A 27,687-nucleotide genomic window follows, 5' to 3' on the forward strand; every position below is an offset into this window, starting at 1 on the left:
CCTGATGGCTGAGCAGTATCTGGGCAGAGCCAACACTAACCTGAAAGCTGGAATTTTTGCCAGATTCATCAGGAAGGAGGGAAAGCACTGAATATGCAGTGTTTGGATGAAGATCAGTTTGGTGGAGGAAATATGTGGAAGGTCTATAAATATCTGTAAATTGTAAAAGTAAATATTATCCTGGCATTAATGAATAGAAGGGAAACTGCAGGCTGAATTTAAGGGAAAATTAAAATTATGTTGTTTGATCATACTTGTTTCTGATTCTGCTAGTAGGCTGGATTCTGGTTCAGTTACAGAAAGGATAAGACAGAGATTACAGTACAGTTGCACCAAATTCACCAGGATAAGCGAGTTTTGAACACTGCCTTGTTGTGTTGCATTCCTACAGAGGCTGAAGGAGTAGATTAATTTGCAGCTCTGAAAACATCTGCAGATTTACAGCAGCAGTATAAGTTGTGCTAAGAGTATTTGTTCACACTGCACCAGGGACCTGCAGAAATATCTTTCCAGCTCTGGTAAATGCTTTTGTCTTAGGAAAGGAGTGATCCTCCACTTACAACATCAGCTTTTGATCAGTGAAATGAGACACTGAATTAAGTGATGGAGTCTGCAATCTGCTCTCTTTCACAGCCAGCTCCCTCCATCACACACAGAGCAGAGTTTAAAACATTTAGGTGACATTCAAACATGGGATGACAGTGGTGGGAGGTCTGAATATTTGAAGTATTAGAGCACTGAGGTTATTCAAATAACTGCTGGAGCAGTATGGCACTTAGCATCACACACAGGAGAGGGAGAGTCACTTTCCATGTGCTTCCATAGCTCTGTCATGTTACATTCTAGATTTATTTATGCTGTGAGCCACTTTATTGATTAATAGTGCTGAGAGATTTAACTAGCCACTGAATTATCCTGGCAAGGCAGGTCTGAGATGTTTTATTACCCCCTTCCCTGCACATACACACCAGCTTACTGAACAGACATAGTGAATTATTGAAGGCAGCATTCTCATGTACTCAGCAAGGTGCTCTGGCAAGGGGCTTCCTGGGTTCCCATGCCATTTTAATATCAAGTGCATTTCAGCTACTGGCAGAGAGCTCTGGGCACTAAAGTCTATGCTCAGTGCTCAAATCTGTTAGTGCTCACATCAAGGATCATTACCTAACCTGCCTGTCAAGCGGCTGATTATATTAAAATGAAGTTTGCCAATAAATAGGAGTCTGCAAATCCACCCAGAGCAGTCTGTTTTCAAGCTAATTGGAAGCTATTTTTTGCCAGAACAAGTACTGCTTGTCCATAAATCAGCAGGTTTCATCATGCAGTTCCTTACAGGATGTCTCTGTCCTGGTTGGGAACAGACCCACTCTCACCACCCTCCAGAGCACACACACACTTTGGTGTGTGCCATCCATGGGGTCCCTCATGTCAGTCCTGGTGAAGCCAAGGTTTGTTCAGGGAGGGATAAGGGCCTCACTTTAGCCTGTGCTCTGAGATCCCTCCAATGGCCATTCAAGTCAACAGGATCCTCTGCAGCAGCTGCAACACGCTCCAGCAGCAGCCCCTGCTTTGGTGGCTTCTGCATGACTAATACAGGGGAAGCCTCCAGGTTTAAGGCCCATCTCTTCTCTCTAGGAGAGAGCTGAAATTCATGGTCAGAAAGAGCCCTTCAGCCCAATAAAGTCTTTCCAAAGCAATCCAGGTAGACAGTGAATTCACATTTGTCAACTTTGGTGTCTCTATCCTTCTCAAAAGCAGCCTTGACACAAAAATCACCAATGAACTCTGCAATATTACAAGACTGCAGTGACTTCCCAGAGAAACCTGTGTCTGTCCTGTTATGAATCAGAAGCCTGGTTGTTTTTCCTTCTCTAAGAGGTGCCCATTTAAGAGCAGGTTTAACCCCCTTTCACTGCTGGATTATGGTAGAGACACAGAAGAATGCAGGCTTATAGAACAGTCATTTCTGCCTCTCTGTCATGAACCTGGGAGGTCAAGGACATGCACCAGTTTAAAAATAGGATTCTCAGGCATTTTCCTTGCAGCTGGGCTGTTTCTGGGGTTTGATGCATCAGCAGTGCTGCCCCAGGAGAAGGGAGGCACAGCCAGGTGCACTTTGCTCATGGGGACCAGCTCATTTGGGATTCCTAACTGCTTCCAGCAAGCTTCCAGCTTTGCCTTGGGAAGGGATTGTTAATAAACTTTCCTCTTTATGACTAACAGGCTCGGAGGTGTCTCTGTTTTCAAGCAGACCAGTAGCACATACAATTTCAAACAGGCATTGTTCCAGCCAGGCTTTACTCATCCAGTGTGAAACCTGGGCAGCAATGATAGCTTCCTTTACTTACAGATGTGCAAATAACAGCAAGGAATGGCCACGGGAGATAGGACAAGGCAGAGGAGGCTTCACCAGTCATGAAGGAGATCTCTCCCCCTGCTGATGGGTTCAGGAGGGGACCAGGCTGCCCAGATCACTGCTAGAGCCTCCCTGGGACAGGCTGGGCAAACATCTGGCAGGAGTGACACAGTCAAGGACAAACTGAGTCCTTGGATATGCAAATTGTTCATGCCCAGCTCTCTCTCCCGTTCTGTGGTTTGTTTTCAGTGTTTTGGTTTTGGGCAGATGCTGAAAGTTTCCCTAAAAGCCCAGGATGAGGAGTTACTCCAAAAACAGGCCTTGAAAGTTATCATGCTAGTACCACTCTCACAGATACACAGAAGGATTACTTGAAAAAAGGAAAACTCAGGCTCTTCCTCTGGACCTGTTATCAGTTTTCTCAACTGACAAGGACAGGCTGCTCACAGGAAGATGAAGGGCAGCACAGAAGCTCCCTGCAGTGGGGCTGGACACTGCTGGGTGCAGCAGCTGGGATCTGTCCCTGTGTTGCAACACTCCAAAGCAAGGATTCCTTGTCTTCATGTATTTCTAGGAAACCAGACAGGCCACTCTCCCACATGAAAGCCTGCAGCAATTAGTGGCATGCAAGAAAAGCTCTCAGTGGAGCATGAGAAAGACTTCTTTTGTGTTTAGTGCTTTCAAACCCATTAAAAATATTTTAAATATATATATATTAAAGAAAACCAACTGCTCTGCTAAGACATCATACCCACCTATATCTATACTCCAGCACTTATAACCCCACAGCAAAGGAAGACCTAAGGGCAAGGTGATAAATTATATGTAACGTGATATTTGATTTTTTTTTTCCCTTTGGTGCATACCTGAGCTCTCTGGTCCTTGAATTCACAGAGCAATTTCCCAGAAATGCAGTTTAGGTCTCTGGCTGCTGAGTTCTTGCCTGATAAATCAGGGATGCATTTCTGAGAAGCATTTAGGTATTTCAGTCTCCTAGACTGCTATCTCTCCCTTTCCCTTATCTGTGTAAATGACAAGGCCTTAAAAGACCTAATTTCTCATCATTATTTCTGTATCCCTTTGATTTTTGTTGCAAATATGCAATGCAGTAATGGTTATGCCAAATTAAAGATCACAAATGTACACAGCTCAGCATTTGTTATTTTTCCCTTTGTCAAATGAAACAAGACAGCATCACTAATAAAAGCAAATATCTGAATAAAAGCAAGACAAAAACGGCTGACCTTGTTTTTTGGAATTCTCTGTCCAACATCAGTGCTCTTCCCAGAGCTAGGTACAAGTAATGAGAATAGTTCTGCTAATAAGCCAGGTTAACACTAATATTTCCCAGTGAAGGGTTCTGGGTTTATTGATGCTCTGCAATGCTTCAGGATGCATTTGTGATCCATCCAAGCATTGGGAAGGCACTTGACCAGGCAGCACCAGGCAGCAAGATCATCCAGGACTGTGATGGCTGTGTTGCTTTCCCATGAGTCATGAATTCATAGTCAAATATTCCATGACTCATGGATTAACCTAACAAAACCCAGAGGGAAGAAAAGTTATTGGGTTATTGGTTGACAAGAGCCTTTTAAAATTACCATGGCATAATAAGGAGGATGGCAACATCCTCTGACTCGTGAGAAACTCGTCAGGAAGAGTTTTATGCTCACACCTATTACCAAGGGACCTCAGCTGGGGTTGTGTAATTAGGATGGGACACTTTTTGCAGCTTCAAGGCTTGAATAGCAACATCAGTATAATCCAGTTACAGAAAGCAGAACCACATGCAACAAGCTATGAATACCACTTGTATTTAATTGCAGTTCCTTTCCATTCTAGTGCAAATAAACAAAATCAGACAAATACTTGGAAACCAGAGTGGAGCCATAAATGAGCCACAAAATAAAATATGGTAAACAAGGTTATCTGTCTCCTCTTCAGCAAAAACGTTATGAACTTGCTTAACATTTTTAAAAGAATAGTCTGACCCCATAGACAGGGCATGGAAGAGAGATTTTGAACACACATTTCCAAAGTCCTGGGTGCATTTGTGCTCCCTGCTTTGCAATGAATTTCCTGGGAAGCTCTAGGCACCCCTTCATTAACAACAACATAATGAGAATTAAGTCACGCACAGACTTCTCTAACCACTCTGTCCCTCTGGAAAATGAGTGGAATTGCAGAGTAGAAAGGATGAGATACAATAAATATTGTGGGGCCAGTGATCAGCTGCAGTAACAGAGGCCAAAGGAAAGCCTGGGATCATGCTAGTCAAAGGTGTACATTTCTGAGGAACACAAAGGAACTAGTATTGGAAAGATTTTCTACTGTTGGATTTATAGAAGATAAAAAATGCCCCATAATTTTAATTTAGCATTCAGTCTCAGCCTGACCCTTCCCATATCTAGGACCCTAAAGGCCTGTTTGAGTTCCCTTGTGTAGATACAATATTACAGACCTAAACCTGGGGAGCAATGTAGTTCATTTTCCATTCAAAACATAACAGTCAGTTTGGTTTAAATAAGATATTGTATCATTTCAGCAGTACTGATTATTTGTTTAAGATTTTCTCCTTCAGAAGCTATATATGATGGAGAAAGAGGGAAAATCAAAAAGCAAAATAATAGAGTTTAAATGGCAGCTATGGGAAGGAGAGGAACACTGGAACTATTTGTTTCCAGAACAGTTGTTTAGTGACATTATCCTGTGGCTCACAAGACTAGGCTTTGAGCTTGGCACAACTTGCTTTAGATTTCAGATTTTACATTGAGAATCAGATTTCTCTGTCAACAGTCCTAATCCTTTAAACTGATATGATATCTTTCATTAAAACTCCAAATGCTTCATCATCCTCAGGCTGTATGTTTTCAGACCTTACTCAACCATTCTCAGTTTACTGTAGCACTCATAGAGGAACCTGGGGCTTCTCTCAGCCAGATGAAAAAAATTGTAATTACACTGACTTGAGCCAGCAGAGGAGCTGGCTAATGCCAGCCAACATGCTTGGGAGGAGAATCAGCTTGAGAGACATGTGTAATCACTGTGACATCAATTTAATGTGTCACAGGACATGAAAATGAGGTCATGATAAAGAAGAAATCTGCTGATACCTGTGTGAGCACAGCCTGTTTTGTAAGCACAGAAGAGCCTTCCCCTGTGACTCTGACACAGAAAAAGCCATTGGACAAGGGGAGGAGCAGCCAGAGCAAGGTGCACACTCATTCCCTGCCACACCTGCATGTTCATCCTGATCATCCCATGGGAGAGAGAGCTGGCAGGAACAGGCCTTGGGAGATGGGAGGTTTAGTTTTTTTCTGACAGTGAGCTTCACAGGAAGGTTCCCCACATTTAAATAGGATGCCCCAAGAACACTTTAAGAAATACATAGAAGAGAAACAATGGAAACACAAACATTCCCAGGCACTGCTAGTCAGCTCTGTCACTGAGGATGAGAACTGCCACCCACAGACCCACCCACGTCGAGCCAACCTGCCTAATTTGATCAGAGAAATTCTTGTGGCTGGATTCCTTCAGAAGCATTATGCACAAATAGGTCCTGGAGCAAATTACACCATTTTAACAGCATAAGTGTGCTCTTATCTGAATCACAGAGGGTCTGCTGTTACACAGCAAATCAAGTGTCATCATTTGGCCAGCTGCCCATGACCCAGGAGGCACAGCTGTCTGCATCACCCAGGAAATGTCCTGCCTGGCCCTCCCAGCAGCTTGGCATGGGCCATGTGAGGGCATCGAGTTCTGAGCATCCCAGCCTTCAGCTCCTGAGCAGCACACCACATCCCAGATTTTGGCTGGGCACCCATTGCTTCTCTGTAGCAAAACTCCTTCAGCTGTGCAGAACAGATCTGCCACTGTTAGGCTGTTCCCATACAAATTCCTCCTCATTGGAGTGCCCCAGGTTGCAAGTGAGAATGAAGGACCACTGGGCTGGTGGACAAGGTTGCTAGAATCCCTGCCTGATGGCTTATTAGATGAGAGGGGAGATGAAAAATTTCAGGAGAATGTAAGTAATGAAAACATGTTTCAGATTCACAATGAGCAGTGATTTAAGGCAGTGTTAAACCTATTCTGTAACTACATAAAGTAACCTGCTTATACATTGCTGGCTTACATACCATCTGCTTCTTTTTCCCCTGTTATCAAAAAAAAAAAAAAAAATCAAGGATCTTGGCCTCTTTGCTGCTTACCCTCTAATTTCACTAAGGGTTAATACCTCTTTATCATGCACTTGGCTGTAACAGTTTTGCTGCGTGTGTACATGTATTTTCCAAAAACTTTCCGACAGAATTCCTTGTACTGATTACAACAACTGTTATCGATCAACTGGTTTTAAATAGTGATGCACACATAGCCCTGGCAAAGGGTTTGAGACCTATGTTTCATTTATCTTGAAAAACAAATATGTTTAGCTAAATTGTCTCCTTGTACTCTTGACCTCTCCCAACTGCCAGTAATGAAGACTCAAGGGCAATAAAGAATTTATGCCTCTGCTACCTGCTCCTCAAAGGTGTCTGTCAATGAAGGTTAGGGTCAGGCTGTGGTAATAAATTCAATTTAAGCAGCTCTAATGGTGACAATATAGATTGTATCCACCTTATATTCTCTGCCTAGAACATCTACATACTTTATTACAGCCCAGGCAGGCGTAACTGCCAGGTGCCAGCCTGAGCTCAGAACAAAACAGGACAGAGCACTTACAGAAACAGGCTACTGGGAGGTTCCTCAGCTCTGATGTGATCTCAGAAGTGACCTAAGAAGGAAGGAGCTTAAAGAGTTTGCCAAAATGGATCCTTCTTGGAAACAGCAGCTGAAGCTACTCAAACAGTGCTTCTTTTCTCTGTTGTGTGTAATGAATAGGATAAAAAAGGAAGCTAGAAAGATTTCTGATGTTATTTTTTTCTGATATTAGTTTTTTTTTTTCTGAAGCTCCTGTCATTTTTGATAGCTTTTCAGCTGCCCAAAGTAGATGTGATTTAACTTGGTGTTATAATATTAGTACTGTCTGCTGTGTAAAATGAAACAATAAAGATGTCATCCAAAGTACAGCACAAAGAGAAGGTAATTATAGGGAGTATTTATGTTTGAAGAGTTAATCCTTAAGGTTTCAGGGCTAATGAATTTCTGATAAGAAACTTCTGAGTGAGAAAACTCATGGTGGCACTAGCAGGGAACACCAAATTTGCTTGAGAAAGCTAAGAGAATTTGTCTGGCATGTTGGTATGTGAAATCCCACAAGACTGGATTGTGCCTTTCCTTTCTTTTTCCCGAGTTTTGAACAGGCCCAGTGACACCAGACCAGCTTGTGTCCTGATCTAGCTCACACCTGGAGCTGTCTCACCATTCTAGTCCTGGCTTTACCAAGCACTGAAGCCCAGCAGCTTCCCAGAAGCAGAGATCTGAAGTTCAGGAATGAATTTGTTAGCAAACATCTTCATCTCCTTGGTCAGCTCAAACAAAAAGAGGTTCATTCAAGGAAACTCAGGCTTCTACATGGCCTTAAGCATGGAACTTTGCAGAGGAAGGCAGCTCAGAAATATTTGAGTGCAGACTGACAGCTTGTGTCCCAGGCACTGGGACAGAAATCACCAACAGAGCTCCCAGAGTTGAGTGAAAATGCTGTTCTGCATGAAACTGCACACAGACACCAGGCACTTCTCATCTGACACAGGGAAGGTCTGATGATTTTTCTCAGGGTTTTTTTGTGGTTGGTTTGTTTGTGGTCTTTTGTTTTGGCTTTTGGTGTTGTCGTTTTTTTCTTTTTAAGGCCATATTTCAATCACACTCAGTCATTTTCCCCCAAGTTAAAACCCAACTGTTAATTGTAGGTGTTTCATCTTGATGAGGTTGTGAAGCTGGAGCCAGTACAGTGGAAATCCCACAGAGCACACAAAGACTCTGCTGCAGCCTGTCATTTATCGCCTGAATGGAAAGAGTAACAGCCCAACACAAATATTTGGACTTCTCTTTGTTCCTGGCAGGGCTCTTGAAGCACACACACGAGCAGATTGCATTTGGTTTTGTGAGGATGGGAGAAGCAAGAGACAGAGCTGGGTGTGAGCCAAACCCAGCACACAGGAGAGGCAGAGGCTGCTCCCAGGGCTGTGCCCAGGTGTGCAGGGCTGGAGCACAGCACAGGCAGTTTATCACAGCAGGATGAGTGAATTCCTGGAGCCTTATCAGGGTGTACATCAGGGATGGTTGTTGATTATAAAGAACAGCACAGGGCAGAATCTCCCACAGGTAAATCATCTGTCTGTGGAGCTATGAGCAGAACTGAACCAATCATCAAAAGATACAGATCTTTTGCTCCAGATCAGAGCAAAAATCCAGACCTGGACCTTCTCCATAACTGCTCTAGCCTTGTTACATCACACTTGACAAGAACAAACCTTTAACCAGATAAACAGCATTTTCAAAACAGCATTTTCCTGTCCTTATTTCAGAGCCAGGGCAGGACCACTGCAAAGCTCAGCAATTCTGGCTGTACCACCACACAGTATGGTGTCCTACCACTTTCACATCTGCTGCAAGTCCAAACACACAGCTGTGCTGGGGCCAGCTCGTCTTTGGGAGCAGTTACAGAGTGCTCACCTTGTGTTTGGTGCTCTGGAAACTCCTGCAAGGTGCTGCCCCACCCTCAGAAAGCACAGGAGCAGGAGATCAGAGCCCTCCACCGCCCGCAGAGCAGGAGGCCATGGGCAGACCTGGTTTCACTGATAACACCAGCACAATTTACACAGCCCGTGGAAAAACAAATGGTCTGTTGGTTAATATGCCTGATTCCTTGGCTCATGGCCCAAGGAGGGAAGCTTGGGAGCACTGAGGAAAGGATTCAGAAGACAGGCTTTGAGTCAAACACCCACCACAGAGGTTTGTGGCCAGGGACCAATACTTGCACCAGGACTGAAGGCACTGTCTCCCCAGCTGGCTGCTGCTCCCTTTTCCCTCCTGGTGCTGGATTTCACCAGCAATCACAAGGGGTTGCTTGTCTGCAGTTTGGAATATGAGTCCCTAGTGACATAACTTGTAATCCATATAAAAGGCAAGATTAGAATTAACTTCTAATATTTCTCCTACTATTCACTCTGCCCTAATCCAGCATGGTTTGCCAAATACTAAACAATACTAACTACTGCATTTAGACCTTTCTTCTGACAACAACAACAAAAAAATTGAATCTGCTCTGCAATCATGGCTTCAAGAAGTAAGAAGTGAAGGAAAAAGTCCAATAGCAATACGGGTTCAACCAGACACAGCAGCTACACATGCTGTTCTTCTGCAATGCTGAGAACACCCAAAATACCTGTCTTCAGAAGTTCACTGCTGTGTTGGATCCATGTTAGAATTGTTCCTTAACATTTACCATAGCTCTTCACACCCCTCTGTGGCATCAAGCTTCAGAGCTGGGTTCAGGCAAGGTGACTGCAGGCAGAGAACAATGCAGCACTTTCCCTCTGCAATCTGCCACTCGGTACAGCCCCAGAGCTCCCTGGGCACACCTGCCTGGCCCAGCCCAAACAAACCTGAGGCAGCATGGGCAGGGACAGGCTCAGCTCTGCCTGCCAGTGCAGCCTGCTGGCAGCTCTCTGCCTGTTCACCCACACAGACACAAGCAAGCAAGTAAGCAGGGATACTTCGTCAGAGCTGCTAAAGCAGCCCCTTCAGGTGTTGGTCAAGCCTGTTTCTCAAGCAGCCTCCTGTAGGGACCAAAGAAAACAGGAATTGCTGAAGGATCAGCATCCTTTGGCAAGCACTTCCCCAGTCAGCCTGTACCAGTCATGGCAGGAGAGACATGACTCAAATGGCTTTGCCCAGGATCTGCAGAGGTGCCAGCTGTCACCACTGCAGCCACCTTGTCCTGCCCATGCCAGGCTCTGCTAGGAGAGGGCAAAGCACTGAGCTCTGTGCTTACATAACATGGAGAGAAGGACACCTGCACCAGCTCCCAGCAGGGTGGACAACAGCAAATAAAGAGACAGATGGCTTTTGGCAGTGTGGAAAAAAAGCATTTCACTTTCCTAACGAGAAACAGCTCCTGCTGTGGGCAGTGGAGCAGGGCTGGGACCATCCGCACCAGAGTGACACCAGGTCTGCTGCAGATCTCAGGGGACAGTGACAGATGAGTTGTGGTGACAGGGCCCTAGTTCTTCCATCACGTCACTGCTACCTTGTGTGACCCAGGGGGTAGGAATAACAGCCAGCCTCCACTACATCATCCTGCCAGAATGAAACTATTTAGAGACAGGTTCCAAGGGCAGCCATGAGCTTGCTTCCCTGGCAGGCTCACTGGGCAAAGAGCTTTGAGAGGTAGGGCCCATCTATATCCCCAAATGAGGTGAAGGCCAGTAGGGACATGACTTCCTTCATTCCTATAAATGCAGGAGGTGCCAAATGTTTGGAATGTGCTTTGTAGAGCAGGATTAACATGGGTCCTGCAAAGCTCTACTCGCCTGAGCATGGATTTTGCCTAGAGGGTTTCTAATCTCACTTGTTTATCCTGGTTGTGCATGATAATAAAAGCGTTCCAAGAGAGATTGAGGAAGTGCATTCCTGATGAGCTGCTCCCTCTCTTCCAGTAGAGGACTCACCAGCCTACACAAGGCATTCTTTTTTGTGAGGGTTGGGGCTAGTCTTAGGCTGGAGAGAGCACTGGCACTGGAAAAGCCATGCCAAGGCCACCCTGCAGGCCCCAACATTGCTGCTCCTACATCTTTGTGATCTGAACCACCACCATTGGTGATGGGCTTAGTCTAAATCTCTGTGCTGAGGTGGGACTGCTGTGAGTGTTTGCTTGAGCAATCCAGGGAACATGGCACATGGGAATTCCAGGCAATGATTGAACCAATGCCTTAGGTCTGTTTAGTTTGTGCTTGTGAGAACTGGGATTTGGGCTGGAAAGCTCATGTTGGAAACAAAGGATGGAGTAAGTCTGCTCTCTGTGCAGGGAAGGACTGAGGAGCAGGGAGAGGGAGTATTTATAAACTGTATGAATAATTCACCCAAATATTGGGGGAGCAGTGGTGTCCATGTTGTCCCATAGAACTGCTTCGGTTATGGGTCAGAGAGAGAGAAGGGAAACTACTTTTTATTTTCTTGCCATTTTTTCCAGACAGAAGTGGGACATCATCTTGCCCCTCCCCAAAGCCCTCCAGGCACACGGGAGTAGCTCAGTGCTGGCCCAGTTCTCTGAGAGATAACATTTGAGAGGTTTAAGTTACTAACATTACTAACAACTGTCTTGTCTCTTGACTGCAACGATTCAGTCCTACAGGTCCAGACTGATGAGACAAAAATGGAATTTCTACATTCGGGTTTATCCAAATAAACAGTTTCAGCTTCCTTGCTTTCAGAGCCCAGCTCCAGCCTGCAGTTTCGTGTTCATGTATGTGTGATGGTTTGCAGTTCCTGAGCACGATTTTCCCTTGCAAACGCTGCAATAGGGCTCATTTCTATCAGACTGATTTGCAGTAGCGCTGAACGTCACCAGGTGACACCAGCGAGTCGTTTAAGGCGCTGCTCGTGTCGCTCAGATCCCACCCACAGAATTCAATACATCCCAAGATTGCTCCCAGACAAAAGCTGCCAGCACAGAGAGGACTTGGGAGCCTTCGCCTCCCCAGGACAGCTTGTACCTGCACTTTGAATACTGGGGCTACGTGTTTTCCTTCCTATGGAAAAGAGCTGGCACTCTCTTTCTGGATCCTATTGCAGGAATTTAGATTCCACCTCCAAAATTGCATCAATCCAAGGATTGCTCCCACACAAGAGGCGTGGTGCTGGGGAACAGGCAGAAGTGCCCTGAAATGAAGGGGAACTCCCTGATTTAAGCCCTTAAAATTATGAAAAAGGGTGAGTTTCCTTCATTTTAACCCCTTAAAATAAGAGAAAAGGAGGGGTCTGCCCTCACTTAAATGAACCCTCATGCTGTCACATAGTGCAGTAAACACTCTTCCTCAATATCTGATTATCTTCTGAACAGAACAGTACTGTCAGCATGTATTCCTTATCATTCTTCTAAGTGATAACAGGTTGTAGCAAAATTAAAGCACAGAACTTGTGACCCCATGGCCTTGAACTTTGCAGCAGAAATGCTTGTAAAACAATAAACATCTACCCCCCCCCTTTCAGAAAAGCATGACTATTAATGTGAAGGAGTTGCAGTGACTCTCTCCCCTTCTATCTTTTCCTTTATTGGAGATGACCTCTGAAATGGAGCATTTCATTCAATTTGTTTTGCTTCAGTAATTTACAACAAACCTTTGAACAGTGAGAATCTTGTTTATTCCTGGACACTTGTTTCCATTAAAGGCTTTTCCAGACTAGCACGAAGACTACTACAATCAGCCATCCTGAATCAGCTGGACAAAATATGAAATTCATTGGCTTAGATGTTTCTTTCTTCATTCTCTCTACCCTCACTGCTCTTTGGAATGCAGGTGAGTGATTTTCAAACATTTTGCTGCTTTTAACTGCAAATTTTTTTACTTCTTCAGAATACACAGCTTGGTAAGAAATTACTGATACTATGTTTACAAGCTAAAGCAAAGGCACACAGGCCAGCTTTTACCTGCATGGTGTCATTTTCTTCCTCTATAATTTCCAGTAGGTCAGTGGATCTCTTCTGTAAATAAACAGACAATCTGGAGAATGCAGTAAATATATTTAAAGACAGAAGAAAAACTTTATAGCTTCCCATATTGAACAAGTGGTTTTACTTCCCTACTTTGCATTTTCCTGTGCTTGTTCTTCACCACCTTCCTCAGTCCTTGCCCTTCTTCTTGCTTGTGTCCTCCCAAATAATCAATCCTCCCTTAGTTACTTTTTCATAACTGGTTCCAATTTTGCAAGATCCATGTCCAAATTTAGAATTTGTGATACTTACCTAGGTCATCTCAGCATTGCATGGTATTCTTGATGTAGTTCCCAAGCAGTGTTATCCTTGCAAGATTCCACTTCCCAAAAGATCCTCAGTGCTCTCAGCTGTCTGTGGAGCTTGTCCATCTCACTTAACTCCCCTTAACTGTTTGTGAAATCCAGCTATTCTTGACAGTGTTGCTGTAATGTCTGTTTTCTTCTCACTGTTTTATTTGTTGAGTAGTTTTCCATGTGATGTCGTTATTACTCACAGTCTATAAGCCAAGACTGTATCTTCTGTCTGTGTATCCAGGGCTCATAACACCTGCCTTGTTAAGGTGAAATGCACAAAACAAAGACATTTCAGTAGCTCTTAATAAACTTGTGTTGGAGCCCATTTCATTGCTGATGTTAACTTTCCAAGAGCACTGGCCTCCCATTCTTACTGATTCCCATGTGGGCCTGATGTTGAGGGACCCCTGTTCTGGTATTTTATTCTCAAAAATAAATGTAATTAGTTCCTCACTGAGGGACTTCTCTGGACATTTATCTGTCTATTACATGTAAAAATACCCATGGAATTAATGAAATCATGAATTAGTGGCTGGGAGGTAAATAAGTGTGCTTTGCTGTTCAAAATGGAGCAACCTTAATATGCAGATGCTTACAACCTTCACCTAAATACATTCCTAAACTAACATAACCAGCCTGTTTTATTTACTTACAGCAGTCTTTTGGATGATGTACTTGCACTTCAGAGAACATCTAGAAGAGTTTGATAACATTCCTGATTTTTTTTTCTTCCTTTAACAAGGAGCTCAAGACTCTTGTGCACAGCGATGTGGGGAGCTGCTTGATACCTGTTCTTGCCAGGTGACATGCCAGTCCTTGGGGCTATGCTGTCCTGATTACACAGAATTTTGTCTTCAAATTTCTCCATACTCAGGATCTCTTATGGGAGGCAAAGACTTTTTGCTTAACAACACAACTCTTACTGCCTCTTCTGTGGTAAAATGCAGGTAAGCCATGATTTTATATTCCTCTGGAAAAGGGAAACAAAACTTTATAATCTCACTGTCCAACAATAGGCAATTACCACTAAGCAAAACCAGTCTATAAGGGAGTGAAAACTTTGTAAAGTTGTCAGGATCCTGAAATGTATAAAATTTCTGCTCACCCTCACCTTCAAGGATATCTGCTAACTGTATTTCCACACAAAGTTGTTTCTTTTAGGTTGAGTTACTGTGTGGTACAATCATGACTCTGCTCATTCTTCCCTTTACATATTAAACCAGTGACTTTTTGAAAAGAGTTTCCTTTCAGGGTACCTGTTTGTCAGTATTTCTTTAGCATTTCCCTTTGTGGGAAAGAAGTACTTATTTCTTAATCTGAATGAGAAAACAGCAAGACAGAAATGTAGGTAGGATGCCTGATGTTGTTCCTGTAAGAGAAAGCTGTGGATCCTAAATGTGTCAGCCTGTATCACACTTTGGTTCACATGGCACGTGCAGTACATACAGTAGACTGAATTTTGATGACCCCAAAGTTGTGCTATTATTTCCACAGAAGGTTCTGAATGAAATTTTTGAGTCCTTCCCATCTGGGTAGCAGTTTCTGAAAAGGTTTTCAATTCTTTATTTGGAAAACCTTTGACCAAGGCAGTCATTCTGTAGAACACAAATGTGTACCTTGAAGTACCTGCAGAGTTACATAATCACAGCTAAAGCAAATTTCAGTGCAGACAAGCATAGACACTATTTCCTGGTAGGCCCCAGATCCCTCTGACACTTGGATTACATATGCATCCTCATGTACCAGTCTTGTAGAGTTACAGGTGGGGTTATACCCTAGGACACTGGGCCCTAACTGGAATCCAATGGTTAAATAACAAGCAGTGCATTCTGAGTTAACCTTTGCAACAGAAATTCTAGAACAGAGTGGAAATACTTTTGTTGCCTTCACAGGACTTACCAGGAAAAAAAAAAAAAATCAGAAATTTGCAATAACTGTTCATCATGGTCATTGTTAGCCACCCTGAAATCCTACTAATGCTGTAACATTATTTTCCTCTTCCCATTGCCCCTTTGTTGCTGGTTTATCATGTCTCACTCCCCCAGTAATTAAATAGTAAATTAAAGGTATGTGGATTGCTGTATATTTGTGCAGTTCCCAGCAGAATTCTCATTGATGTAATCAGCAGATTTTTCCAGTTTATATTCCCTGCTACAAGCAAAACAGTACCAGACTTGAAATGATCCACACATGACATGAGATTACTTGTTGAAACATATTCAGAATTTTTCTTCTATCTATGGTGACACTAAAAATTGTGTTCAACATCTACAGGTTCAAGCAGCAAATCATAACCAGTGGCTATGTTGACAAGGATGGAAAAGCTCACTGCATCTCCCCATTGCTTTATGAGACTGGTTTCATCCCTCTTGAAGTTTCTACAGATGATGGGTCAACATTTCCCTACTCTGCAACTTGGTTATCAGGTTACTTAAATCTACAGTATCCCTCTTCTTCCTATATTCTTCCTCCATACATGCAAGATTATATAAGTCTTTTCTTTTTGATCTGTTTTATTCTTCCTTAACAGGCCTCAGAAAAGAAATCCTTGCTGTCCTCATGTTAATTCATCTTTTGAGAGATGAACTTTCACAGCAATTGAGTAGCAGCAACAACAATTACTGATAAAAATCCTGATTAAAAATGAAGTTGACCAAAACAGTTGCCACTTTGTCCCTACTTCTATCCCTTTTTGTCTCCTCTTCAAATAATTGCATTGTGGTATTGCAATCTAAGGACTGCAAATATCAGACAGGGTTGCATTCTCTCAGCTTCAGCTTATTCTTTTCATGTCATGCATCCTGTGCTGTGTAAAACATACCCAGGGGAAATACTGCTAAATCTTAAATAATATTCTAGCACTTTTTCAGAACTATGCAAAGACAAAATATCATCAGCCCTTTTTTTTTCCACTCTGCAATGCAGTACATCACAACAAGGTTTCAGATGAAGAAAAATGCACATTGGTAAATGAGACAAAATGGCAATACTATGGCACCCCCAGCACTGGTGGGAACTTAACTCTTACCTGGACACACCAGACATTTGCAGCAACCCACGTCAACATAGAAGTCTGGGGATACCAGGAAACAGGTAAAGTGACACTTTTCCTATTTGCACAAGCGTTTGTCACACACATAACCCATGTGCAGAGCTCTGCACAGTTTGTGATCACTTTCACTGAGGCCTCAAGAAGAGACCTGCAAGTATAAATAACTGATAACAATAATGTCAGCTTTTCCTCTGCATTTACATATGGGTGGACACATCTAATTTCAATCTTGTGGCAATCGTTCTTTTCCAGCATCCAAAACTGTTTTCTTTCTCTGACAGGTGACAGTTATTCAGAAAACTGGATGGCTGAATGGAAATATCTTTATACTTTGGCAAAAGAAATCCCCAATACAGGGACATATTCTTTCCTTCCTGTACCTGCCGAGGAAAATTACAGTACATGGCACTTTGGAATTTTGAGAATTATACCCAGCAGCTATTCAGATGGGCAAAGGCAAGTGCATCACAACATATAGTAGTAATAGTTATAATAATAATGATAATAATAATAATAGTAATGGCTACCTTATAAGATGTTGTCTCCTTTGGCATGTAAAACTGAGACTCAGGCTCCATTTCACGTGAAAAAATGGGGAGAAAACTGGAAGGCCAAAATAAAAAAAATTAATAGGTCAAAATAAGACAGTTTGTAAAGTAGAGAGGAGCATGGAGGAAGAATCACAAAGTCTGTCACAAGCAGACTGATACACAGCTGGTCCCACAGTAGGGGCTGCTTTGGAAAAACACCCCTGCAGTTTTATTGATGGACATGATGGTTTAGGGCATGGAATATCCCTTGGGTCACTCTGGGTTGGCTGTCACAGATGTGTTCCCTCCTGGCCTTCTCCCTGGAGGCTGCATGAGAAAGAGAGACCTTGAGACTGTGCCAGCACTGCTCAGCAGGAACTAAAACACAGGTGTGTTATCAGCACTGCAGCCACAGGCTTTCCTTTTCTATTCTGGATACAGGGTTTTGCATTCCTTCAAATTTTACGCCCATTTCTTTTTATTTCATTGCATATTTCCCCACGATTTTAGGTGAACTGTGTAAGTGCTCCATGGACATTCTTTCATAATTCTTCCATGTCTGCAGATTTGATGTAGATGGTGTAGACTGTGTGTATATAAATGCCACCTCTTCAGTGTTACAACATATTGCCAATACATCAAAACCTTTCTTAACATTTAGGAGTTGCTAGCCAGAGAAGAACAACCTTTTGTCCTTCTAGAGGGACTTTTATTACACTTTGTAGATGCTATTTTTTTCATGGGGGGAAAGCAGAGTGTGGCTTTGAACATTTCAAGAATTCTAAATGGTTTCTGTCGCCATTAGTCTTGATATTACTGAGCTGCAGTTGTTATGTTTTGTTAAAGAATCCAGATATTCTTCATTCCGGCCTAAATGAAATTACACTGTCAAAAGGCATGAGTAGAAAACTTGCCTCTAAAAAGATCCATGTAAGCCAGAATCATGATTACTAAAATGTAAACTGATTATTGCATACTTGCTACATGCTGTCCTGTCACCTCCAGAATGTGGAAAATTTTGATTTTGCATAACTTTTTGAAGGAAAAAGAAAGCAGTGGGCTTTGCAATGAAATAACTTGAAAGTCAAAAGATGGTTTTAAATTATAATTGGCAACTGAGCCACAGTACTACCGTCAAAATAGTGCTTGTATCAGATCTATTTTTTGTTTCTTTTCTTTCACTTTTCCAGTAACATTCTATCAATCTGGAGCTCAGAACATGCATTGGCTTGGCACCTTGAGAAAGACTTCAGAAATGACCCAAATGCATGGGCAACTGCAAAATGTATCGAGTGGGACAGAAAGGAAGAGTTGCTTCCAAACTTCTTGGAAGAAATTCCAGACTGCCCTTGCACCTTGGCACAGGCAAGAGCTGACACTGGCAGGTTTCATGTAAGTTATTAATTGATCTCTCTGGCTTATTAAAATTCCAGGTAGAAGTTCACACACGCCCAAGTTCCCTCTCTAAATGCCATTACAAGGAAATTAAGTTATATTTAAATTTGCACAAGTAGCATATCAAGAGACAGAGATAAATACAGCTTATCCAGGTAGTATGAATAAAAGTGCCTACAGGATAGGAGATGGAAATTACATTGAAACAGGGAATTAAAGCAGTAGTTCCAATGGTAGACTGAAAATATTCTGTGGAGCTGGGAGGAAGGAGGAGTTCCTACAAGACAATAGTGTTTGAAGGTGATATCCCATGCTGTAACAAACTATTTCTGCCTAGTTTATCATACTGTGCTGCAAAGCTTTCCACCTTGCACTTCAGAGGTGTAAATCCATTATTTCCTTTATCCTGCTTCCTTCCTCCTTCTCAGCTTCACTGTTATCAAGGAACTGACAAAAACTAAGAAATCAATTGCCATTCAGTCTACACTTTCACTTACACTGCTGATCTGAGGACCAGATGAGAGTGACTTCCTCTCCTATTTATGATACCAAACGATGGCATGTGTTTATGTATTAAAAAAAAAAAAAAAATTAAAAAAAAGAGTTAGGTAAACCCTGTTACTATTCTGGTTATGAAGCTCCAAACATGATGTGTACAGTTCAAACCTTGTAAAGATAAAAAATAGATCCAGTGTCTCTGTCTAAGAACGTAAGATAAACATTTACCCTGTTGTGTCTGTGTTTGTTGTGCTCTTCCAGTTGAACCCCCATCTGGCTGCATTTGTTCTTCAAGGTCTGTTGTAACAGACTGCCAAATGTTTAGGTCAGAGATGTTGCTCCAGACACTACAGTATTGAATTCAGTTTTTTTCCTATCATTCCGTGCTAGTCAACACACAACCTCAACCAGTTCATGTCAATTTTACACACATCAGATACAAAGGGTGGGAAGAGAATGTAAGAACAGAAAGAACAATGAGGAAAGAACTCCATTAAGTGTGAACATTGATCTTTTCCAGACAGATTATGGCTGTGACATTGAAAAGGGGAGTGTGTGTACTTACCATCCTGGTGCTGTGCATTGTGTAAGAGCCATCCAAGCCAGGTAAAGAAAAAATTTTAACTGTATTTTTTTGATTAATCCTTTCACCTCAGAGACAGCAGCATCACAAAAGTCAGGGGTGAAGTCTAACTGGACATCAGAAAAAGCTTGGCAACTGAAATATTTAGGATCCACAAAAAGTAACGCCTAAATAGAAATGGATCCCACAGAGCTAAATGATGATTTTCTTGCTGCTTTTCTCAATCAGTCCCCAGTATGGGGCGGGACAGCAGTGCTGCTATGACTCCTCGGGAACCCAGATCCTCACGCATGACTCCACGGGAGGCAGCACACCTGATCGAGGGCATGACTGGGGCTCGGCTCCTTTCCTGAAGCCTCCCAGGATACCTGGCTTTTCCCATTGGCTTTATGATGTGATCAGCTTCTATTACTGCTGCCTGTGGTCTGATAATTGTGACTTCTACATGAAAAGGCGGCCCTCTAGTGACTGCAGGACGTACCGCCCGCCCCGAGCTGGTAAGGGCTGCCGAATTTCCTGATGGGGTGCACATTTTTGGTACAGTGTTGGCTTTTAGAATATTTGTATATGGGCATATATGAGTTGGAAATGGTGAGGGTAAAATGTCCTGTGGAAAAATTCCATGGAAGGTCTCTATTGATCTACCACTTACAAAACCTGTATGTAGTTTTTAATTGTGCTGTGAGATTTTCTGCTGTTGAGCATCTCGCTCACCCCTAGAACCTAAACAGCCAAAGCATAGTAGTCATTGTCCACGACTTTATATCATCAGTGCAGACTTCTTCAGAAAAAAAGGTGGTTAGAGATGGTTAATCACAATTAGGAAGTAGCTAGAAAAGCTATCATGATGTGAAATATTCATATCAAATAAGAAAGTTTTACAGTTTATAGTGTGTCTGTTTTTCTCCTGCTCACTTTTAATTCACCCTTCAAGCCTTGCCATTCCTCTATTGCTACCACATGTTTTGCCTTCCATGCTGCTGAGATGCTGAGGTGTCCAGCAGGACTTGGCCTCCCATAAAGAAGTGCAAAGAGACAGCAACTTGCATTACAAAAAAAAGGAGAAAACTGTAGAGGGCATTGCATTAGGTGGTTAGGGGTCATGAATGAGTGGTTTGGCTGCTTAAAGAAACCCTATCTAAAGTATTGGCAGAAACAGAGTTTTATATGAATTAGTGAAAATACAACTTGATGGCAAAGTGCATTGTACTGTTACTATACAGATTAAAGCACACAAAAGAAGATAAATTAGAAGCTTAATTTGCATGGAAGTAATTTACATGGAAGCTGGAAATGCAAAAGGGGGATAAGAGTGAAAAGGATATGGATGCAAAGATAAGGCAACAGCCTTGTATTTATGCCCAGATCTCCCCATATACTGCATGTGACACAGACTTCTAGCCTTTTTCCTTTCTCATGAACTTAAGGAGTAACAAGTTGTGATTTTTGCTTGTTCTTAATTATCTTTTTGCTTTTAAAATAGCAACTGCTTTTGGAGATCCTCATTTTCTTACATTTGATGGTCTGAACTTCACCTTCAATGGCCTAGGAGAATACACATTGATAGAGTCTGATCTCAAATCCCTGACAGTGCAAGGGAGGACACAGCAGGCACACTTTTCCAATGGTAAGTCAATAAGAGAGGAAGCAGAGCTTCTGAGCTTGCTTGATTTGCACTTTGCAGCAATCCTCCTGTCATCTCTAGTCTCCTTTTTTGGCCATTTGTGAATGGTCACCATTCTGAAGATGATCAGAAAGCAGACAACATCTTCAGCAAAAACTTCCCAATCGAGGTTTAATTGCTAGTTTTATTGGGTATGAGTAATGGAAGTATAAAGTTTTCTACTGTGTTTAAGAACTCATAAAAAATTCTTATTCCTCTCCATACCCATTCTCATCACTACAGAAGCATAAGGCCAGTTCTAGAAATCAGCCAATGGGCACAGCTGGCAGCTGATGCATTTTGCTAGCATTGCTGTTTATTTTTATTTGAAGGAACTGGGGCTCTGGGGACAGGCTTCTCTGCGGTGGCCATGCGGGAGAACAACTCGGACGTGATTGAAGTGCGCTACTCTGAGGATTCCCATCTGCAGGTCCTCTTGAACCAGAGGGTGCTCAACTTCTCTGAACAAACCTGGCTGGACTTGAATGGTTAGTTACACAGATCAGCCTTGTAAGCAATTCCATTCTGATGGAGCTCCTGGACAGCTAGAAGTATCTCTAGGTGCATGTGCATGCATGCATGTCCATGTTTTCTATGTCCTCTTTTGTTTGTAGAGCAATGGTTTTCTTCTCATCCTGTGGACAGTGAAACTGTGTCCTCTACATTCTGCTTTGAGTTTACTGCATCCAATGCAATGATGCCTACCAAATAAAATTAAATAGAATGAAATATAAATAAAATATATACTAAAATATAACTGAATTTCACATTTACCTATTGGGAGATCTCTCAATAGGTCCGATATTATTTCTCTATTCTTCTGCCAAAAAGACCATAAGAAGTTGACTTTTTGTCCAATAGGATTGTGATAATTTGATTAGTCTTCATGATAATTTGACAAATACTCATCATACATCACTTCAATTTTAACAGTAATCCCCCTATTCAGCAGAATCTTATCACAATTGTAGTGTGAAAGTGTGGCTTCCCTTTAAATGCTTCTCAGAGTGCAGCTCAGAGTGGAAAGGAGAAAACCTGTATGAAAAATCTTTTAAAATTATGATTTTAACTGATGCTAAAACACAACAATCTTTTCACTGTGGATAATTAGTTACTTTGTCCTCTTCTCATTTTTATAGGTCTCTTTCTTTATTCTACACCTGATCAGAACATCACAGTGATGTTCTCTTCTGGGTCTGGAGTGGAAATAAGAGGAAGTGGAGGATTTCTGACCCTGACAATTCTGCTCCCAGAAAAGTTTATGAATCACACACGGGGTCTCTTTGGGGTAATGAATGACAATCCAGAGGATGACTACACCTTCAAGAACAAAACCACCTTGTCAGTTAATGCAAGTCCCCAGCAGGTGTTTGAGTTTGGAGCTAGCTGTAAGTAATTCCTCTGGTCTATTATTAAATTCAAAATTCATGATTTAAGGACTGGGAAATTAAGTCTGTGCAAAACAATCAGTACTGGGGGTACTCTACCCACATGGGGAGTGAAAACAGAACTATGATGGAGTGTTCACACTTTGTTCCATCAAGAGTTAGACCTCATATTTCACAGTTCACATTTTCAGAATACCATCTATTCTGGTCAGCTGAACACAGCATCAGCAGACTACAGTGTTACAGAAGTACAGCTAAAGCCAGGGCCAGCTATCTTTTCCCAGAATATTAGCAATGTTTTCATGCTGACAATTTAAAAAATCATTTATTAAATCACAATTTAGTAACTGTCCCTTTAAAGAAGAGAGTATGGGGACATATGTGTAAAAGAATGGCTCCTTATCATTTAATGAGTGATGAAGCTGCTCTATCTAACCTGCAGCATCAGATTGGTCAGCATTCCTTCTGACATCAGGTTAGGACATGGGCCAAAAACATAATGCAAAACACCCTCTGGCTACCAGTTGATCTCTGTATTGAGCACAGTGAAATCATACTCCAGGGTTCAGATCATACTGAAAAGTCTCACTGCTTCAGACTCAGGAAGTTTCTGATATAGCAGAATGAAAAAAAAAAGAGCAGGACCATGGCAGACATGATGAATTTAGGGACACATAGTTTCAGGATCTGTGTTGCTTGTAATGGTTGCTTTAGGTAGCTCTGTCTGTTGTCACCATTTTCCTAGGAGCATATAAAATCATATTTATGGAAAATCATAGCTACACAATTATTTGGATCCAATTTTAAGAAAATGGTCAAACAGCAGGTTAAATGAACACCAATTTTGGTGCTAAGTTAAGATGTTGCATATGAAAAAGAAAATAATCTTGAGCTGGAAGGATGCTGTAGGGCTTCCTATATCTCTTCTAGCTACATTTCTGTAGATAAATAGTTGGATTAGTAGCAGAATGTGCTCTATGTTGGCAATGTTACATATTAATCTCTGTTTCTCTGTCTCCCAAGGGGCTGTTGAAAATGAAACTTCTCTCTTTACTTATGACACGGAGTTCTTACTGAACAGTTTTTATTGGCAAAAGCACAATGCTTCCTTTCTGCCTGTGTTCTCCCCTTCTGAGGACCTTGATGACCCCCTGGTAGAAGACATGGTGTCACACTGTGGCTCTGACCCATTCTGCAGATTTGATGTCCTGACAACAGGAAGCCTTCAAGTGGGAAACTCCACAAGACTTTCCCATCAGAATCACAAGCGCCTGGTAGAACATCTACAGCCAGGTGATACAACATTCCACAGAAAACATCATTACAGGATAACAGGAGATTTTGAGTTGGAAGGGATCCACTGGGATCATCAAACCTTAAGTGAACAGCCCTTAGGGAGCATCACTACAGTTATTTCTACAGGGCATCTAAAGAGTTAACAATGTTTGAGGAGGCTTTGCTGAACTGTAGGTTCATGCACCTATAAATAAACTGACCATGGGGGATCATCCTTGTACCAGAAAAATTCTGTACTGATAGAATACTTAGGCAAACTCAAAATAAGTTTCTTTCTATTTCTTCCACTATAACACCACAGCATAGAAAGTTTATCTTCATTTTATATGCATTCAACGGTCTTCCTTGGACTTTAAAATAATTTTTAAAAGTAGCAGGAAATATTGTCTTTCAGATAGCCTAAAAATCTTTGTTTTTCCATGAGTTGCCACTTAAACACTGTTTGAATCACTGTAATGGAGATTTGCTGGTCCAAATCCTAAATACTCTAACCAGATATATCTCTTTTATTAGTGGTCTCTTGTGGCTGGCTGGATCATCCAACTAATGGAAGAAAGAATGATACCAACTACCTGCAGGGCTCAACCATCAATTTCACCTGCAATGAGGGTTATCAACTCAGGGGGCCACAGGAAGTAACTTGCCAAGTGTCAGGAGCCTGGTCAGGAGAAACACCCCAGTGCAGCCAAGTAACAGGTCTGTTTTCTTTTAGATATCACTTGTTGTCACTAAAAAATCATACGAAGAACAAAGTAATCTTAATATTTCATGATGGCCATTGATAAAAGCAACTTTTCTAACTTGGTAAAACACTGGACATGAGATGTCTGAATTTCTAGAAAGACTATTATTTAAATCTAAATAATAGGTGACTTATGGTGCTTTTGTGCATTTTGGTGGAGGTTTGAAAGTTTTTGTTTTATCAGTGGGTACAGATACTTGAAGGGTAGGTGAAAAGAGGGTGTAGCCAGGCTTTTTTCAGTGGTGCTCAGGGACAAAACCTGAGGCCACAAGCATGCTCTGAAACACAGAAACTTCCCTATGAACATCAAAAACCCTTTTTTTACTGTGATTCTGATTGAGCACTGGCACAGCTTCTCCAGAGAAGTTACAGAGTCTCCCTCCCTGGAGATACTCAAAAGTTGTCAGGTCGTGGTCCTGAGCAACTCATTCTGGGTGGTCCTTCTTGAACAGGGGAGCTGGACAAAATGACCTCCAGAGGTCCCATCCCACCTCAACTGTTCTGTCATTCTGTGATTCAAGATCAGACACAGCCCACACTTATTGAAGACTTTAGCTCTTTTTCTAAAAGATTATGTTATCTCAAAATAGAATTCTATTATTGTATAGCAGTAGAAGTATTATGAATGATGCAACAGTATTTAGTATAAACAACATAGATTTATTTATTACCCCTCTTGTGTTACTACTAATAGATTATCAATTAGCCTGGGACTGTTTGGTTTAGTAGCATAGACTGACTCTATAATTTACAGAAAATGGCCCAAAATTTTCTTTTTATTCATTCACCACATACACTCCAAACGTCCTCAAGATGGCAATATTTCAAAGCATGAGAGAGATGCAAGGCCAGATGGCATGTTGAAGCATTTTAATGCTGAGTTAATAGTTCCCAAAAGCACTCATCAAATAATTCATACTAACAGATTCTTCATTCTCAGACCCTTCCAAAGAAATGTGGAAACTGCACTTCACATCAGCAACAAATTCCTGTCATGCTGTCACATTTCCTCAGCTTCTGCTGGCCTGTACCAATTTCTTGTACATTTCCAATGCAGTTCTGAACTTAGTAATATTTGTAAGATGAACTGCAGTGAGTTTGGGCAGCAGAAAAATTTGCAAAGGCCAGATCTTAAAAAGGCAGTGGCCAAACATTCTGCCAAGCTGAAAGTTAAGAATATTTTTCCACTGCTGCCATCAACCACATACATACTGGATAAGAGCCAGTCAGTCTCAATAAGCAAAACAGATGCTGACATTTACACTAGCTAAAGAAAGGGGGGACAGAAAGGCAGCCCTGTGAGATGAGAGGAAAGGAGCTGGAAGATATGCAGTGATTGATTGCATTCAGAATGATGGAGACATGACACAGTTTTGTGGGTGAGCAAACAAAACCCACAATGCTTTCCTGAAAGATGATGAAGAAAAACAGGGTGTGAAAGAATTTTATTGATCTGATTGCAACACAGATCTTCCTTACTATTTGATAGTTGGTGTTTTAGTTAATTTGCAATGTGAACCAAAATTGATGGTTTTTATTAGTCTCAGGAAGTTGGAGTATGGCAATGCTGCCCACAGCAGCAGGATACTGGCAATATCAACAACTGATCAACACAATATAAAAAAAAAAAATTCTCTGTTCTTTTTTTCTTGCTGCTATGCCCTAATAATGGCATTTATATCTAGCTTTGTTTGTCCTTCTTCCACAAGCTGTTCTGCTAGATGTCAGTGTTTGTCTGAGAAGGCTATTTTATTGACAGGCCCAGGTCTCTCTAAACTTCTCATATTTTTATAGCATGGACAGCTAGTACTTGCTTTCCACTCAACACATTTCTGCCTCTGGTTTAAGATATATTTGAAATCCAGTACCAGTTTTCTGTTATATCTCTATTTGGTTATTTTCTCTGTATTTTCCAGCCCCCAAGCCTCTTCTCCAGTACAGAAAAGTCCTTGTGTTGTTAAAATCTGTTGTTCCTGAGGTCAGTTTTCTTTATTGTTTTTCTCTTTACACAGCAGAATGCTGCTGTTTCACCAACATCCATTTTATCAAGTCCTGTAACAAAACCTTGTTGGCACCAGGAAAAGGCTGACAAAATTAATGGACAGCCATCCCCACTTTGTGGGTGCCTGGATGGGTGACCACTGACCTAGCCTGACTGTGAACAGCAGGCACATTTTCACTTTGAGAGTGAATTGTTGAACACACACTTTCTCAAATTATTTCTTTCATGCTGGTCAGGAGCACAGGGCCCAGCCTTCTGTCCAACCTTACAGGTGTATTTTTTTACAGTGCTGTGTTTGTTTACTTGCAGTTTTGTAGCACATCAGATTCAAGCTCTATCTTGCAAATCACCAAGGTTTTTAGTTGCTATATCCTTCCATTTTCTAAAGAGAATAGTTGAAATAAAGGCATGAGGACTAGGAAAATTGGATAGGAAAAGAGGTGGAAACAAGAAAATGTAATGCCAGTTATTTTACAAAATCCATTTTGAAATTTCGAAACTTCAAATACAAATTATGTTGTTGGGCCTGCATATTGTTGTTTTTGAGTTTTGCTTCCTTGGACTAAAGTTTCCATGGAAATCCTCTGCTAATAATTATTTTGCTATGCTTCTAATTACAATCCCACTGCAAGTCTTGCCAGTACCACAGCAAGCTCTGTTCACAGAATATCACAAAGAGAAAGAACAAAGAAGCCATCCAGAAAAAGCAAAAAGGATATTCTAGTAAAATCAGAAGTAATATCCAGCTAAAAATCATAAGATAGTGCCAATATATGTACATACAGTCTTTTTGAGACAGACAATAATTCAGTGATATTAAGGGCAATCTAGTTTTGTTTGTCTTTTGGGTTATTTTCTCTTTTCTTTCCCCCCCCTCCTCCTCTATCCACTTTTAAATTTCCTTTTCCAGGCTCAGGCTCTATGTAAATACTACTCATTTTGAAAGCTGTCAGAAATCTCATTAGTCTTCTGTGCTTTTTCCAAACACTAAGATTCCACAACAGAGGCAAATCACTACTGGACTAACTACTTTAGCCAGTGGTGGGTTCTCATCACTTGGCAGAGACTGGGTGCCTCCCTGTGAAGGATGGTCAAGCCAAACATTAGTTTTTGAGCCTTGTTCAGAAGTTATTGTTCAATGCTTGTGAAACAGTTTGTGTGTCCCATTTCTTTCCTTAAACTTCACTCTAAAGCAAATTAGCAGCTGAATAATCTGTTCTAGGATCACAGAAGTG

The 27,687-nt window shown here is 41.7% G+C and overlaps 1 protein-coding gene across 1 annotated transcript in view; it reads left to right on the forward strand.

The window, feature by feature from the left end:
- Nucleotides 1–11,924: 11,924 nt before the first annotated feature.
- The window catches only part of KREMEN1 (kringle containing transmembrane protein 1), a 41,264-nt gene continuing 25,501 nt past the window's right edge, over nucleotides 11,925–27,687 (forward strand). Inside the window, exons 1-14 of the mRNA XM_079322739.1 lie at nucleotides 11,925–12,226; nucleotides 12,686–12,813; nucleotides 14,046–14,250; nucleotides 15,578–15,729; nucleotides 16,229–16,396; nucleotides 16,637–16,811; nucleotides 18,076–18,277; nucleotides 19,299–19,384; nucleotides 19,590–19,858; nucleotides 20,845–20,988; nucleotides 21,357–21,512; nucleotides 22,164–22,412; nucleotides 23,436–23,705; nucleotides 24,222–24,404. Coding sequence (XP_079178865.1) covers nucleotides 12,747–12,813; nucleotides 14,046–14,250; nucleotides 15,578–15,729; nucleotides 16,229–16,396; nucleotides 16,637–16,811; nucleotides 18,076–18,277; nucleotides 19,299–19,384; nucleotides 19,590–19,858; nucleotides 20,845–20,988; nucleotides 21,357–21,512; nucleotides 22,164–22,412; nucleotides 23,436–23,705; nucleotides 24,222–24,404 — 2,326 coding nt within the window. The 5' untranslated portion in view covers nucleotides 11,925–12,226; nucleotides 12,686–12,746. The remainder of the gene's footprint in view (nucleotides 12,227–12,685; nucleotides 12,814–14,045; nucleotides 14,251–15,577; nucleotides 15,730–16,228; nucleotides 16,397–16,636; nucleotides 16,812–18,075; nucleotides 18,278–19,298; nucleotides 19,385–19,589; nucleotides 19,859–20,844; nucleotides 20,989–21,356; nucleotides 21,513–22,163; nucleotides 22,413–23,435; nucleotides 23,706–24,221; nucleotides 24,405–27,687) is intronic.

This window comes from Erithacus rubecula (genome assembly GCF_903797595.1).
Source record: "Erithacus rubecula genome assembly, chromosome: 19".
NCBI lineage: Eukaryota > Metazoa > Chordata > Aves > Passeriformes > Muscicapidae > Erithacus > Erithacus rubecula.